A 17,538-nucleotide genomic window follows, 5' to 3' on the forward strand; every position below is an offset into this window, starting at 1 on the left:
AATTATAAAGAAATTTCCTTTATGTTAATTTTCCTTCTTTGCAATCTCCTCTGTAACCCTACTTCTCTTGCCAGGCTTATGCATGCTTCAGTGATTTATTAGTTATTTAGCTGAAAACATTTTAGGAAATGTTTCTGTATTATGATTATTGCTAATGAGCTGTGTACTAAACAGAAGTTGTCCATCTGTGGTCTTCTTATCTGCTTTCAAATTACGTTGGAAAATTATATCATCAGAAAACTTGAGGACAGATTATAAACACAGCTTGCTTTTGTTTAGGAAGAACAGGTACTCTTGCTTCTGAACCCTTCAGAAAAATCTCATCACAAAAGCAGGTCCCTGGATGGCAGCTGAACTCTTGAAAATCTGTTCCTTCAGGCTTTCTTTCCATCTGTTGCTCTACTGGAACAATAATCCAAGGCTGACCTAATCTCAGAGCTGCAGTAGACAAACTTTGCAACTGAATACTCTTGTTCCAAATGATTTCTAATTGTATATTTATGCCATCAATTACACATTATCTTACTTTGGGACATGCCAAAGCCATTTCAAATATTGTAAATTAGCATGATGTCCATAAGAAAAAGATTGCTGTGTGAGGTAATGTATCCCTGCAGCCAGCACTTGTCCTGGTGGCTTAATGCTTAGGAGTGAGGCTGTGTGAGCTGATGGGCTTCAAATTTCTATTGGGCATCCCTTGGCCAGAGCAATTGAGAATGACCCCTTTTGTCCTGTCTGTTATTATCAGGCAGCTCTGGAAAATGAGCACTGTTGAGTGAAAAGAAAGCAGCAGATGACATTTTGTTTTCTGCATAAACTAGTGTATGGGATCTTTGTTTTTCAGATGTGGTTTTCAAGAAGATGTGCTAATACTGCTGCTATTCTAGCTGTAGCTCTTTTGTTCAAGCCTGAACATAGATTTGTGGGAATTGGGATGTCCATTTATATTAGTGAGCTCTTCCTTTGTAAAATCCATGGATACCTAATATATGAGTATGTATATTCTGAATAAGGTTGTTGTGGGGTTTTTTTTAATATTACTGTAACACTCCTTTTCTGAAGCATAATCTTATTTCTATAAAAAAGAGATGGCCATATTTTCAGAATAATAACATCTGAAAACTTTTGCTTGTGTGCTGAGGTTACATGTGCTCTCGATAAGAACACTCACTGTTTTAACCCAGCAGTGAGCATGGGGCAGGAACTCCTCTCTGTAGAGAGCAGTTGATAAACTGTGATTTAAACCAGCATCACACAGCATTGGATCTGTTTCCAGTGCTATCACACACAGGTCTGGAAATCTTCTGACTTTGGACTGTCTTAGGCATCCTCATGGCTGTTTTCCACAGCTGACCTGAAAGCTCTTGTGCATTGCTGCTGTGCCAGTGAGACCTGGAGGCTGCCAGATGAGTGACCCTACATTGTGTCAGTGAACAGTAACAGGAGAACTGTGCCCACAGAGTGAGGTTTGAAAGTGTCTGCATACAGGGTTTTGTTGACATTTTCATGGGTGATTTGAGGATCATGTGGGATCGAAGAGTCTCAGCTGGACTTTTGAGTGTTCCAGCAGCCTGATTAGGTGGATTTGTGTACTCTAATTTTTGATCATCCAGTTTTGATCCATGTCAGTTAGGAGGCCAGTCTTTATGTACAGTCACTTAGGAGGCTTCTTTTTAGTCAGAGCAGGAGACAGGAGTGTTATTTGAGTTATTCTCATAGTGCATCCTGTGTAGGCATCAGTAGCCTCAACTGGCTAAATAGTTCTTGCTGAATAAATGATATATCATCTTTAGGGCTGGTTTGGTTTTTGTTAAGGTTTTAAAAGCCGCTAGAGTGATGTTCCAAATGCTCACTTGTTTCATAAATGAAGAAACAGCAATAACACAGGTCATATTCTGCCAGCTGGGTGCTGGTAGTTTCAAAATGTCAGATGCCAAGGTTGTGAACATGATGTATGAAGAAGGTGCTAATGAAGTGCAGGGAACACTTAATGTTCCTTCATTTCTGTCTTCCCCAAAAAGTCTACATTGCTGCACAAGTTTACTGCACCCTGGTACATCATGATCATCGAACTAGCTGTCCTTCCTTGCAGCTTCTCTGTATGCCTGCCAGCTTGGGGCTTCACAATCAGCTCAGCTCCAGCAGAGTCCTTGGGCCCTGCTTGTGGGGAGGTATCACCAATATACAGAGAGGGGATGGGTGGGCAGGCAGATGCACACTCAGGCCAGCTGCAGACCTGTCTCTGAAATGTCTCACACCCCCCTTCTCATCCATTAACCTCTTCTCAGCAGTGCAGTCTGGACTGGCACAGCTAAATACAGAACTGTGGGAATCCTGTTTCCCACACAGGGACTGACCTCAGCAGTGTCCCTATATGGATATACTGGAATTACTTGGCAGTCCAGCAGTGGCTTCCTTAGAAGGGTAGTGAGGGGAAACAACTTGAAGGCAGAAAAACAACTTCCCCCTGTTCCTACCGGTACCAGTCAAGCCCAGCAGGTCTGGCCCCATGCCCTGTGGCTGCCAGTGGAGTCCCCAGGCCAACAGAGTGTGTCAGTGGGCTGGTTTGGTGGCCAGGCTACATAGAAGGTTGTTACCAGGACTTTTCAGTTCCATTATTTCTGTTTTACATGCTGTTCTTTATGACACTGTGATTCTCTTCCCTTTCTTTGATGTTTCCCACCATACTGGTACTGTTTACTGCAAATACTTGAGCTAACTAACAGTAAATTCCTTGCTGATTTCTCTGGGGTGGAGATCTGTTGCTTGACAATATACTGGCTCATGTATATAATTACCTGTGCCATGATGGGCTCTTATGCATCAAGAGAACTCTTGTAACTCTCTAAATGGACAGGGGATCTTGACAAAGACTTTTTGCAGTCCGTAGGTTGGCGAATCCTCATGTATATTGCCATTCACCTCTCAAAGAATACTTTGTGAGGCGTGAATTATACAAATAAAGATTGCTTCTTCCCTAGTAGATCATATTTATTTGTGTTTACCAATTTTTTTTAATCAGTTTGTCAGCACTGAAAGACTCAGTCCTACTGTTCCTCTGGTTTTATTGTTGTTTGTTTTACCTTTTCCTTTAATACTTAGGCTCATTTGAGTGATAGATCCCTTAATACAGTTAATAAAGCAATGCATTTGAGTTTATGTAGGTCTCCTGGGTGAAAGCTGCCTGTATGTATTATAACCTCAGATTTTGACAGGTTTTGGAAGAAGGGTCTTCTACAGATGTTTCAGTTTGAAGTAGTTCCTTGGAGCTGCACTTTCAAAAGTACCTCAAATTCAGAAGTTACTCAAGGCATATCCCTAATGAATATGAATGCAAAAAAAGAAATTCATTAAAGTTTCTTCTGCTTTAAAATGAAGGATTTTGTCATAAGTAATACTTGCTGACACCTGCAGATACCTTTAGAGTATCAAAGAGGGTATATTTCCAAATAAAGCGATATTTAAGCTCTGAATGGGGCTTGCTTTTAGGCTGCATTTGCCACAAGTGGTGGTAGCAAGGTAATACCATCAGTGAATTGCAGTTTGTTGATAATAAACTTGTGAAAATAACTGGAAGTAACTGAACTCCTCTTTTGTGTGCAGCTGTAATTGGAAGAGGATTTTACAAGACTCTTTAATGTAGTTGGAATGTGTGTGTAATCTTTTGACCTTGTTCTTAGTTTTTGATGACTATGGCATGTTAAGTGCTGATAATTGGGTTTGCTCTAGGCTGAAACCTGACCTGCTCTCTGCAGAGGAGAAGATCAGATCTTCTATTGGAAGAGGCACTCAGAGGGGCTACCTTGGAAGTTGCTGGGCCAGGGCTGCTGAGAGTAAAGATCTCTAAAATACGGCAATTACTTTGGAAGGACTTGCTCTCCTAGGGACTGCTTTTCTTTCAGCCTAGTTTGAATTGGACTTTTCACCCAAAGGTTTTTGTCCTCCAGATTTCCTTTGCTGTGCCATCTGGTTTGCCTCATAACTCAGGTTATGTGACCTGAGGTTATTGTGAGAGCTGCCTTGTAGCTTCACCTGGTGGAATGTGAGTCCTGGGTATGACTGCAGGAGAAAGGTGGTTCTCACTCTGCCCTGGGAAGGGGAGACAACGCTCTTTGTTTAAGCCATGTGCAAATGAAGGGAGTGTCTACTACCTCTATGGAAGGAGTATGAAGCAACCATAAACAGCAGCAGGAAATGGAGCCAAAATCAGTGCAATAGATCAACTTGCGCTCTGTATTTCAAGCCATCCTTTTCTGTCTGTCTCAAACAGTGTTGCTGCAACTGATCTTATTTTAAGCTTTTTGTGTGGGAGGAGTAAAACTGCTTAAATGTTTCTGAGTAGTTACACAGTACAATATTGTTAGTGCTGCTTTTCCCATTCCCACTGTGGTCCTTGACAGATATTAAGAATACAAAACATGGGTCCAGCTAGGAAATGCCAGACCAACAGTCCCTCCAGCTCAGTATCCTATTCCTGCCAGCAATTAACAGATACCTGTGTATCTTTGTCTAAACTTTTCCTAGCCTCCCACCATCTATTTTCAGCTTATGAGACTTTCTAGCCATAAATCTTGCTTGTTAAATGAAGAGTTGCAACAAACTTTATTTTCTCTTACCTTTTAGAACTAAAAAAGCAAAGAAGGCACCTGCTTCTCCAGCCAAGGAAGAGAAGCCCAAATTAACCATTTTTGAAGAGGAGGTGGATCCAAATGAAGGACTCTTTGGCCCAGAAAAAGATTTCTCAGCAATTGGTCTCAGAAGAAAGATGAAAGAGAGTAAATCTGTTCTATATTTGTATATACACAGATTGTTTTATCTAAAACAGTAATATATAATATAATTAATATAATATAATATAATATAATATAATATAATATAATATAATATAATATAGCCTTTAAATTACAGTGATGCATAGTATACAGGGTGAATAATGACCTTGAAATGTTAAGGCAAATTTTCAGCTTAGCAGAAACATCTAGAATCATTCAAAAAGAACAAATGAAACCTGTAGCCCCCATAGCTGTTCTCTGTAAACATTTTGAACTGGGATATTAAGTTCTGTGGGAGCTGTCTGTCCCACAGTCACTCAGGCCGCACTAACAAGAGTAATGCGACCTACTTTTGAGTGCTAGGAAAAAGCAGATTTACCAAGTCCTTAGAGTGCAGAGTATGTGCACTTTGTGGACTGGAGGTCTTTGGGAAAAAAAATAATTGTCTATATGATCTGTTTTTTCAACCCAACTAGCCAGATTTACTAGTTAGTGTTGGTGCAGCTGTTGTGTAACATAGCATGATTTAAATACAGCAGCTTCTGATTCCCCTTTCTAGATCTGAAGTTATTTGAAGACCCAGACCTTGGTGGAGTGGTGAGACTGGGCGACTCACTGCTGCTGCCAGCTGCCTGTGAGCACAGCAAGGATGTGCTGAGCAGGGATCCTGAGGAGGACACTGAGGAACTGCTGAGGTACTCATCTCAAATCTGTCATATGGGATGAAGGTGGTCTGAGATGTTATTTAATCTTGAAAGAGATGAATTTAGGGACAAAGCTTAAATACTCAGAAAGCAAACTGTGAATCAATACTTGTATTGACAAGTAAAATGAAAGATGTGTGTCGTGGAGCTTGGACATCAAACACATGAAAAAGGAAGTTAGGAAGGCCCTTTGAAAAAGGTGGGGTACAAGGACTTGTTCTGTGACTCCAGAGGAAGAGCCTTGAAGGCCCAAGGTGTGCTGTCTTGTTCTTGTTTTCTAACATGACACTTCTGCTTTCTGCAAACAATCCACAGGGAACCCGACTTCCATTGTGAAAAGTGGGGAGCAAAGCCCAGAGATAAAAAGCAGTTCAGCTTCAGGGTCCTGAAATCAGGGGATCTTGCCACAGGAGGAATGATTTTCATGCTGATGGCTCACGGGCTTCTGTGCATGCTTCCAGGAGGGATCCTGTGCATATCTCCACAGCAGTAAAGGACTCTTTATCACCCTGTATTTAATTTTTAATCTAGTGGGAAGGAGGGCTGGAGCTCAGAGTTGCAGGAGGGTATAATACATTGCTTCTCCCTTGGTAGTGTAGCACTGGAACACATCAGCACATAATGTGTTTATCCCTGACATCTCTCTCACAGGGCTGGTTTGCCTGCACTGATAATCCTCAAGAGATCAAGCAGGGAACCAGTGCTTGGAGAGACACAGGGAATCTGTGCTGCATTAATGAGTCAAATTCATTCCTTCTGGGTCTCAAGCTGGCATTTGAATGATGAGACCAGCCTGCTTCCAGTGCTAATTTGTGTCAACCAGCTCCTGTTAGGATGTATGATTTCCACAGCAGGTACTAAACCCAGGAGAGGTGCTCTGTGTGTGGTTTCAGACTTCTGAAGCAGGTATTTTGCAGATGTTGGCTTTCTATGCATAGAAGAGTGCTGGCTATCTCAGCAGGAATACCTGACTTACTTTAAATAAGAGTTAAATTGGGCTGGGTGCCATCTTGCATTACACCCTGACATGACCCACCTGATGTTTATAGAAGCTGATGGCATGACCTGATTGCATGCTGTGGTACACTGGGAGTAAACACACGTGTGCTTGCAATATTTTCTTGTCTGCTAGTGATTTTACTATACAGCACTTCACCCAGAGTGTTCATATGACTAGAGAAGGGCCCATTCCAGTGCACACCTTGCATTCTTATCCACTAGAGAGAACTTCTCCATCTGTCGTGTTCATGGCTTTTGGATTATTTATGTTCAAAGAAAGGTCTCTGAAGTCTGCTCTGAGACCAATAGACCATGCTTTCAGATCAGTTTGGGATTATCAACAACAGCAGCACACCCAGATGGTTATGGGAACCCATGGGAAAAAAATTAATTTATTTTAAATTCCAGTAGTTTTTGTTTATTCCTGATTTGTCTCAGTCTTCCAATAGTTGCTACGTTGTCAAGATCCAGTTGGAAATGAATACATGTAATGAAGCAGAAAATCATGCCAGTGGTCCAATGGGAAAGTTGCTATAGAAATCAAGAGGCAATTCCTGGCTGTGCAAGAGGTACAGGCAGTTAGGTCAGGATCTGTCAGCCTGTTCCAGGTCACCTAACACCCTCTGAAATAGCCCTGGTAAACCCAGTTCATGGTGTTATCTGCACATCATAGAGGGCTGGTGAAATCAGTGCAAGGCAGCTGAGGGTGAAGAAGAAGCTGCTGTTCAAGAGGGGAGGAGTGGTAGTGCTGTTTTAAACTAATTTAAACACTTCACCTCCTCTCTATGCAAATTCACTGCAGTTACCTGAAATCCCACAGCTGAACTTTCTCCAGTGGTAAGGCAAAATGTGCTTTGTTTTCTGTTCAGCTGGAAGCCTCAGCAGAACAGTCAGGTCTCATAAATGTGGAGACAGCATTTGAATCCTCTCTCACCTTCCCTTCCCACCAAAGTGGTGTTGAATGTTCTTGTAGGGCAGTACCACAGCTTCTTTTCCAGGCAGTGACCCTTTGTGGTGAGAAAATGTTCGACATAAGCTGCACTCTGCAATCTCCCTGGCACAGGAGCTTGAGCTTATTTTGAAATGTAAGAAATAAGTCTTGCCTTTGCCCTGTATGTTTTGACAATTTCTCTCCCAAAAGGGACTGAAGAAATCCCTCCACGGCCCTCAGATCAGAGTAGCTGTGACAATCTATTCCTTTAGCAGGCTGGATATGCTACTAGAAATGGAAACATCTTAGTCTCTTGGACATAGTCAGTTGTATCATACCGAAGGTTTACCTGGACACATTTTGTTAAGATCTAGGACTGTCCTGAGCTATGATGCACCAGCAGGTCCCTGGTAGGTCCAGAAATTGGATATGTTCACTGCACTCCAGTGGAGTATCTGAATAATGCAGATGTGGGAGCTCTTCACTGATGTAGTGAACATTCACATGTACCTCAGGGCCTGCTCACATGTGTGTGGTAGATCTGAGAAGTGTCTGACTCACTGTGACTCATGGACAGAGTTAGAAGAGAGCTGCCTAAGGCAGAGGAGGGCAGAACCTTCCTCCAAAGGGGGGTGGGAAGAAGATAATGTTTAGAGCAGAACACGGGAGCAGCCAAATCCTTTGTGATCTTTATGGTCCCAGAATGGCTGTAGCAGCACAGCAGTGTCAGCACAGCAGTGACTCCTCAGCAGTGGCTGTAACTCATGAGGCAGAGGCTGTTAAGGAGACAAATGAGTCTGCAAAATGTGTGTGGGCTGTGCTTGTCACAACATGAGGGAGGAGAGGATCTGATAAACAGTCTCATTGCAAACTGAGGACTGTGCTCTCTGTGGATACTTGCTCATATGAAATGAAAAGTACTGTTTTAAATAAAATCACCAACTTTGCATTAACAAGTGCAGAGTGTTGAGAAGAACCAATTGCTTTGTAAGTGCAATGGGAAACTTCATGGGCTTTATCTCATGAGACTCTACAAAGCAGATTCCTGAAGAGGCCAAAGTCTGCTCTTCTGAAATCCAGGGTACTGAGTTTGCTGAGCACCCTCTTCACTGTCCTGAGAGACTCAAACTCCATTTCATGGTCACTGCAGCCCAGCTGGCCTTGAGCTTCACATTCTCCTCCAGCCCTTCCTCATTGGTTAACCTTCCTCAAAGGTTAGCTCCTTTGTTACTTGGAGAAGTAAATTTGCCTCAGTGCATTAGAGGGACCTCCTGAATTGCTTAAGCCCTGCAGGTTGTCCTTCCAGCAGATACTGGGGTGGTCAAAGTCCTCTGTGAGGAGCAAGGTTTGTGAATGTGAAGCTGCTCCTGTCTGTAGAGTAGCCCATCCACTCACTCTTCCTGCTCAGGTGGCTGTAGCAAACCCCCACTATAATGTCACCTGTCCCTGCCTTCCCTTTAATCCTGACCCCTGAGTTATTGGATGGCTCCTCATCTGAGGCTCATGGCTGAGCTCTGTGCACTCCAGCTGGTCACTGACAGAGAGGGTGACAGTCCCTCCTCACGTCCCCTGCCTGTCTCCTTCCTGAAGAGCCTGTGTCCTTCCAATCCAACTCTCCAGTCCCAGGACCCATCCCACCATGTCTCCATGATGCCAGTGAGACCATAGCCCTGCAGGCATGCACTCTTTTGCCTCATTAATCTCAATCATGCCTGCCTGGTGTGATGGATCAGGTTTTTGTGGAAAACCAATGCTGGAATTGATCCCGTGAATGTTGCAGCAGCTCTGTGTGCCCACAGAATTACATAAATTATCACACATCCTAGCCTGAAATAATTATCACAGCTGTCTGAGCAGCCTTTTAGGAGAGATTTAATTAGCTTCACCTTTGATAATGAATAGGGAGCTGAGATGGAAGGAAGCAGCTGTCAGCACAACATTTGTCTTTTTCCAGTACTGGAAAAAAGTGTCAGCAGCAGGATCCCAGTTCTACTGCCCTGTGATGGCAGATCTGGTCTGCTTCTTCTTAAGATTACACTGATAACCCTTTCCAGGAGCATTGTACTTTTTAAGGCTGAGGCTATTTGTGAAACTGCCCTCCAGACACCATTCAGTCCATAGAGCTTCTTGAGCAGGTTTGTTGGCTTCAGGTTTGCCAAGGAACTGTTGCCACCCTTGAAGCAGAAAAAGTTTGTGTGTTCTTCTTCCAGTAGGCATTAGCAGATGCTGAATTCAGAGAGTAATACATCTTCAAACTCTCCAGGAATCCTGTGGAGCAGCATCTCCAGCACCAGTGCTCACTGTCCTGAGAGTATGACAGCACTATAGTTGGAAAATAAAAAAAAAAAGAAGCTTCAGAGGCTTTATATGTAGATCCTCTGGGGAGAGGGTTATTTGGACAATGTACAGCTGGAACAGAAGGTTGTAAAAACTGAGTCAGAAATTTTCTGACCACTCTAGGGCAGTTTCTCTTGTTTGCTATGATGGAACTGTGTTCAAAGGTCCTTGATTTATTTGGCTGCAGTAGGTTACAGAAAAGCAAATTCTTCTGTGATGGTTTTCAAGAGTTTATTTATTTCATTCATGTGATGTATTGGGATACTACTTACAAACATTAAAAAAGCTATAAAGTAAACTTGCCAACAAAACAATAAGTTTTTTGCTAACATTAATCCTTGCCTCATCCCTAGGAACATGTACAGGTTGTGTAGAATAATGCACAGAGGTGGTGTGGTGTCCTAGTGTAGCAAGAGATGCTTTTGCTGGGCTTGAGACCCACCAGACTTCAATCATCTCACCCCAGGTTGTTTACATTTTTGAGAGACATCATCAGCTCAAGGGGAAAAAGCTGTCTGCTCTCCCTGCCACAGCTGTGCCTTTGGCTGGTGGTTGAGGAACTTTCTAGAGAGGACAGAAAGAGAGGTTTGAATTTTTTCAGACTGGAAAAATTGACTTTTCTCATTTCCTAGGTGAGTTATGTAACCATCAGGCTGATTTCTCCAGAGGGCTTCTTGTGGGACTTACCTGCATTAATGAGCCTGTTCTCTGGCACTTGGCCCAGCTGCACCACCAGGCTGTATCCACGCTGTTGGACTCTGCAGCTGCACAACAAGGGGACTGTGTGCAGCTGCCTCCAGGGAATGGTCCCTGTCCCACACCACCTTTGAGTTGTGCCAGAGAGTTTTTTGGAGGGTTAATCCCTCCCAGACCACAGCCATGCCAGTGGTTCTTGTAGCATTTAAACGATACAGACTGTCATATTCCAGTGTCCAGACGTATTTCCTGGCCCTGGTTAAAATACCACTGGGAATTTACCTGTAATAGATTGCAGATGAAAGCTGAAGAAGCAGGAGAGAGACCTCCTTCATGGCCCCCAGTGGTTGGCATTCTTGGGGTTAACTCCAGCCTGTATCTTTCCCTGCACCTTGCTGGTAGTCTCTCCTGACCACAGCAAACGTGATGGGCAACAGATACTTTGAAGTCTCCTGCCTATTTTTGGGCACAAGTCTTTTCCTAAGTTGTAGATGTGATGTTACAGCACTCCCCAAGGCTTCACTAAGGTATCTCTTGCACTTGGAATTAACACCAGACAAAATAAAGATAATAAGATAGCAAAAGATGAAAGTCTGTTCTGCAAGGACTGCAGTTAGTTGCACAACTGAGCTTCAAGCATGAGCCTTTCAGATACTTTAGCAAATTATGGGAGTCTTTGTCTCTTGCTTTCATTACAGATTCTCCTCATTAAAGCATTCCCAGGAAGCAGAGGTCACTGTCCCCATCATGCTGTACATGCAGACAGTCATTCTTGTCCCACAGATCTGGTCCAGAGAGAAGGGACAAAGTCCAGAGAAATGACATTTAAAATGTTGATGTTCTTGTGGCAGCTGCATCTGTCTCCAAGTCAGAACTCATTTACTGTCTGGAAGTCCACATGCCAGCAGTCACGAAGGGCTTTGTGACAGCCTTTCTCCAGTAAGGGCTTTGATTGCTTTCTGTGTCAGAGAGAATTTCCACCAATAAAGTCAGTGAATCAGCACAACAATATGGCAGGAATTTTAAACAATGTGACACTGCTTTTCTTTTACAGAAAGAGACTAATTAAAAAATTATTAATTACATGGATTCTCTGCCTGATTGTCTATAAAAAGATGGGGAGGGAAGGTTCTTCCTTTAATCTTGTTTCAGAATAGTTCCTTGATTTTTTTCTTCCTCCTCCTGGCCCGGAGTTAAATATGGTGGTAGTTATGCACTGTAACAATTCATTTGCTTTCAAGAAATAGAAGTCCTTGTTTCTATCTCTGCCTGAGGCATTTTGCATTTTACCTCTTTAGTTTTGCAAAGACAGTTGTATCTCATATGATCAAACAGCAGTGGATCAAACAGCTTGTCTAGCACTGCAGCACTGAAAAGCAGGTTTTGAGAGAAAGACCACGAATTATCTGCTGTGTTCTCTCTAAAAGGCTTCTGTCTAACCAAGGCCTTGAAAAAATCCAGGACAGAAAAAGGAAATTACATAATCCGCTTCCAGACTTTCTTCTGCAGAATCTTTGTCTTAAAAACAGAACACCAAACCCCCACACCCTAAAGACCCCCACAGCCTACTGGACTGGATCTTTTGGGGGTATTTTTCAGTTGTGCTTGAGTGGTTTTATTGCTGTGATTAGCACAGGAGTAGAGAATTCAGGAAGTTGCACCATCCTACCAGGTTAGTGAGCTGGATTTGCTGCTGCCCTTTCTGGGTAGTGCATCTAGTTCAAAATCCTTCTTCCTCCATATGGTCTTCATGTATATTGTGCATTGTTCCTCTGCTTATTATGTTTTCTGTTATTTAAGACCAAAACTTTATGACATGGATGCTGATACATTCACTGTTTGTTCATGCCAAGAAGGGAGGCTTCAGAAATACTAGCCCTAACAAGTTTTGTTTATTACACAGCAAAGAGAACAAGAACATGTCTTGGCAATGTGATCACAGGTGTGATACCTGTTGGATATCAGAGTTGGCAACAAATGGAAAGGCCTGGGCTTAAATGTAATTGATTTCTTTGTAGATGAGGAATTTAGGAATACATTGAGTGTGTTTTATGAGTCAAGTAGGGTATGTCACTCACAAGGAATCATGGAAAATAAAATAAATCAGAAATCTTATCTAAATAAAAAAGAATATAATCACAGTTACTGAGAGGATAAAAGTTGAGGGTCTGCCTGTTGGAGTACCACAGGTAGAGTTCAAGTTGCAGAACTCTGGGGTAGTGAATGATTCTGTCCATCAGCTGGTTCAGGTGTTCCCTAGTTTCAGAGATCAGTGTTCATGCTATTGATTTTGCAAGAGTAGCCTTGGTTAAAAGTGATTCTTTTTAGTTTCCCTTTGGGAGTCACAAGAAGATCTGTCTGACTTCAGAAATGGTTTTACCTTAAAGAGTTCTGGCTATCTGTACACCAGAAAATTTAGGCTAATCGTGATTGACTTCAGGGCCAGTTCTTGGTGGGTGTAGTTTGTCTCAGTTTGAGCTGTACAGTTGTAAGTTCTTCACAGGTTGTAATGAGGGTGAACACAAAAAAGAAACCCTTGAAATTACGCAGTTTATCTTAGTAATAGTGGGCTCCTTAGCTTGAGGGGGCTGTAGCTCTTGAAATACCTACAGTTTTAATATTCAAACAATATTCACTGGGGATGGAGGAATAAAGTGTCTCGGAGATGTTGTTTCTTTGATCGTGTTCCTGGTCATCCTGGACAGTTGCCTCCCAAATCTGTTGCTTCTCAAATTATGGAAAAGCTCAGCTCTACTTCTACCTGTCTGCAGAAAGCCCACCAGTTGTACTGCTGTGTGGTAGAGGCACTTACTGTACCTCTCCTAAGGCAACTGGTGAACAGAGAGAGAAAGGGAGGAATCATTGTCACATTTAGGAAACAGAAATTATCCCAGTGGTTTCACAGGGGTCTGGGTAACCTCCCAAGATGCCTCATTGCCTGGAAATGAGGAAGTTATAAACTGAATATTAGGAAAAGGTCTTTTCACCCAGAGGATGGCTGGGCACTCGACCAGGGGCTCCTCAGGGCAGTGGTCACAGCAGCAAACCTGACAGAGCTCAAAGAGCATTTGGACAATGCTCTCAGGCTCAAGTTGTGATCCTTGGGATATCCTGTACAGGGCCAGGAGTTGGACTGATGGGTCCCTTCCAGCTCAGGATATTCAATGGCCCCATGATTCTAACTACAAAAGGCAAATGAGAGGAAGAACCAAAAAATACATCACATGAAATTATTTATTTGTGCGCCAGGGACTGCCTACCTACTGTTAATGGAGAAGAAGAAACTGAAAAGGCATGTTCCTTAGACTCCAGTACCATATCCTGTTCCAGTGAGTGGAGCTGTGGGAGAGCATCCTTCTTTTTCTTTACTCCATATTTTGATGTTCCAAAAGCACACAGTTCTTGGAGCCACAAGATAATCTGTGATAAGGGCTCTGTTAAAATCTTCTAACAGCTCATGTGGGAACAGAGTTGGGCAGGCACAGCCTGCTGCATATCTGATGAGATCAAACAATGCAGGTAGAAAATACCCTGAACTGTTTGAGGTGTTCTGGGTTATTTCCGTAGGAATCAGAAGCAAATTGTCACCTGAAAGAGTTGTTGTATATGGTCACAGGTTGCAAAACTTCTTCATGTCCTGGAACCAAATATGAACATGGAATTTTTTAATTCATTAGTGTTTACAGCTTCTCATGATTGAGTGTGGGGATGCTCAGTCTCAATTTTGGGTGATGGGGATGAAGAGGAAACAGTGTTGAATGTGGATAATTTTACTTTCCCATGAAAATTTATGGAGAAGCAAAGCATCCTGTCACAAATCAAAAACATTTGTTTCCCAAACTAAAATAAAGTTTGGTGTTTTTGGTAATCACAAATTGCCTTCAATTTAGACATTTGAAAACATGCTGTAAAATTAACTTGTATAACTTGTGTGAACTGAAAAGCCACATCATAAAAATATGGTTCTTACAGAAATTTCTATGAAGAAAGAACTTTATCAGAGTAGATCCTTTCCTGCAAAATGTTTTGTTTTGAAAGATTGCATTTTCTTACAAAACAAAAAGGAATTCAGAAATTCCCAGAATGTTGCTGATGTTTTCTTTTCATTCCAGAGTTGAAGATGATTTTGAGAAACTCTTGGAGGTTACCTCCAAACCAAAACCTAAGGTCCCACCAAAACCTCAGAAGCCAGCAGTTCCCCCCAGGAGCACTAATTCACCTTCACTGGCAAAGCAAAAGGAAAACAGAATTCAGACGATGAATGAAGTGGACATTCTCCAGTATATCCAGGAAAATGAATCTATCAACAACCAGGATACCAGTCTTTTTTGATTATATGTATTTTTAAAACGTGATGATGCCTCCTTGGCTCCACCTTCCAGTGAGCTCAAGTGACAGCAGCAAGAATTGACCAGGTGTTTGTACTGTCAAAGTGCTCATTTGTGTACCAGGATACAGAGAGCAGCATGTCTGAGTAGCAGAACCTCCCCGTGATGTTTTCCAGACAGTGCAGCTGTGATTTAATATTGCCTTAGATTTTCAGGGTTTTACAGGGAATGTGGACAAGGATGTAGCACTACAGATTGTCTACTGCTATTTTAGTATCAACATTGTACAGTTTTGGCCAGTTGATTGAAAATGGTGAAGATGTTGTTGTACACATGGCAGCTGTGAATAATGTCCAACAAATGGTCTGAGGCATGATAGGATGCTGTTCCTGTCATTTTCAGATGTTTTTCAGCTCAGTGTAAAGGCCAATTTCCTTTTATCCAGTGCATTTTTGTAGCAGCCTTTTCCTCTCTGACTGATACATCGGTAATTTTTAACAGGAACTGTTAAATATAGTTAACAGTTCCTCTGTCTTTCCATGGAGCATGGAAATCCTAGCTAAGCCTGACAATCTGCTGCCTTAATTGCTGCACAAATACCAACTTGTAAGAGAACTTTAGGCCTGCAAAGACCACACTATGCATCTCTGATTCCTGGGAAGAATAGCAGATGACTGAGGGTGGCTAAGAACACTCTCCAGACACAGATGGAGGTTGCAGTGTGTAGGAGGTTTGGGTGTTGTAGGACTCCTGTGAACTCCAGATTCACAAGGGCTAATTTTTTTCCAGCCAAGTCTTCCTGGACTCCCACTGTAGTTAGTGGAGAGAGAGAGATTTTTCCAGGAGGTCATTCAGTGCAGGTGTGTTAATGGAGGAAATCTGAATTGCTCTCTGGAGTCACTCTTTCTCTCCTATTTCTTCACTTCTTCCAGAATTTTTAAGGACCAGCCATTGTGATCCATTCCACTAAACTAAAATGAGTTTGTGTGATAAGATGGTGGTCTGTTCTTTACCATGTGATGGTTAAAACAAGGGAAGACAAACATGGCATTATCTAGAGGAAAAAAAATAGGAAGAAAATATAATGAAGAAATTTTAATATGCAGGAAGAGAAAAGCTTTGTAGAATAGGTATCCAAGAATTTCCCTTTTCTTGCTGAACTCAGGCACGCTGGTTGAAGATACCAAATTTACATCTAATGTAGGTTGATGCCTGCTGTCATGCAGAGATTCCTGAACTCATTCCATGTGTGGTCTAGCTAGAGATGAAGACAAGCTCCCCAGAGGCAAAATTTTAATATATTTAAGCCATATTATCATCCCAGTGTTTGCCTTGCTAATATAGAACAAAATAAATATAAAGCATTATATATTTTTAATAATGAAATTATTTCTATTAGCATTTCCTTTTTAAGCCAGTGGAAAATATTATGAAGGTATTTTGCTTTGATGGGACAGATAAAGTATAACCATTGGTTCTCCTCTGTGTGTGGTATGTTTTACTATAATAAAACATTTTGCTAACCTGCAGGTGTTGTTGCTGTTGTTCTCTAGGTTGTACATAGCAGCAAAGAATCGATTCATTTCAGCTGAGGAGGAGTGCTATGTGTTATTAAAGTGTAAATAACTGTGAAACCAAAAATGTAGCTGTGCTCATATTTCCTTTGAGAGCAGCTACAGGCAGAACCAAAGGTACTACCTGGTCCCATCTGTCCCCCCAGTGTCCTGGTGCAATTAGGAATAAAAAGGTGAATAAAAGTAGTGAGGACAAAATAAATGCCATGCCCAAGAACAGGCAGGGAATAGCAGGCAGGAAAAATTAATTCAGGGCAGTCTTCCTGTTGCACTCCCTGCTGTCATGAACAACCACTGTATTTAACTGAGGGCTCAGGGAGCATCTTCTCCATTTTACTCATCACTGTTTGGGGACACTGCTTGCATTTCTCTGTTTTTGGACTACAGCCCACCACACAGCCTGAACACTGCTGAAACTTCCAGACTGCAGGCCATGGATTTAATGATCAGTAGAGGGAATGCAGTTCTTCACCCTCCTTGAATGGCCAAGGAGTATTTTGCCCCCCCAGCTCTCCCTAAAATTGTCAAATTACCTAAGCACAGGGAAGGAAGAGCTGTTAATTGTTTCTTGTGCTGGATTTTTAAGGTTATTTTGAGGTCAGTATTATACTGACCTCAAAATATTCAGAATATATTCAGAAAAAAAGTCTAGCGTTCCTTTTAAGAGGGATCCTTCATAAGCCCTGGTGTTATGCTTTTGTTTTATAATGCAAATGCCTAGCTGCAGTCATATTTTTGGGCACTGAGGGGTGAGTTACAGTCATTGAATACATTATATATAATGAATCATTATTATACAAGAGAAGAATGTCAGACAAAGGTAGCCCAGAAAAATTGAACATTCTATTAGAAATGACATAGGGAAACTATACAACATACTTCCCATCCTTCCAGAAGAGAACTTTTTTTTTTCTTTCTTTCATATTATATTCTAGTAGCAGCTATTTGATTAGCCTGGTCTTGACAACTCTTGAAATTCAATTATGGACTCTTAGTGTAGTTCTTGGCTGACAGTCATCACCTTCCAACATCAGTAATAGAGTTGATCAAAAGATTTGACAAGAAAGAGTTATATTTAAATCCTTAAAAAAGATAGGGAGGTTAGTTAGAGCTCATAATAGGTATCTCTATTGCTTTATAAGCTGTTTCTTGTTTTGCATAACATTTTGCTTGCTCTGTGGTACAGCATTAATTGAC

At 41.9% G+C, this 17,538-nt stretch overlaps 1 protein-coding gene across 2 annotated transcripts in view; it reads left to right on the plus strand.

The window, feature by feature from the left end:
- The window catches only part of HS1BP3 (HCLS1 binding protein 3), a 53,366-nt gene extending 37,070 nt beyond the window's left edge, over positions 1 to 16,296 (plus strand). For both annotated transcript variants that reach the window (XM_086875709.1, XM_086875708.1), the window contains 3 exons: positions 4,624 to 4,775; positions 5,332 to 5,467; positions 14,552 to 16,296. In XM_086875709.1, coding sequence (XP_086731835.1) covers positions 4,624 to 4,775; positions 5,332 to 5,467; positions 14,552 to 14,771 — 508 coding nt within the window. In that variant the 3' untranslated portion in view covers positions 14,772 to 16,296. The remainder of the gene's footprint in view (positions 1 to 4,623; positions 4,776 to 5,331; positions 5,468 to 14,551) is intronic.
- Positions 16,297 to 17,538: the final 1,242 nt, after the last annotated feature.

This window comes from Cyanistes caeruleus, chromosome 2 (genome assembly GCF_971803275.1).
Source record: "Cyanistes caeruleus chromosome 2, bCyaCae1.hap1.1, whole genome shotgun sequence".
Taxonomy (NCBI): domain Eukaryota; kingdom Metazoa; phylum Chordata; class Aves; order Passeriformes; family Paridae; genus Cyanistes; species Cyanistes caeruleus.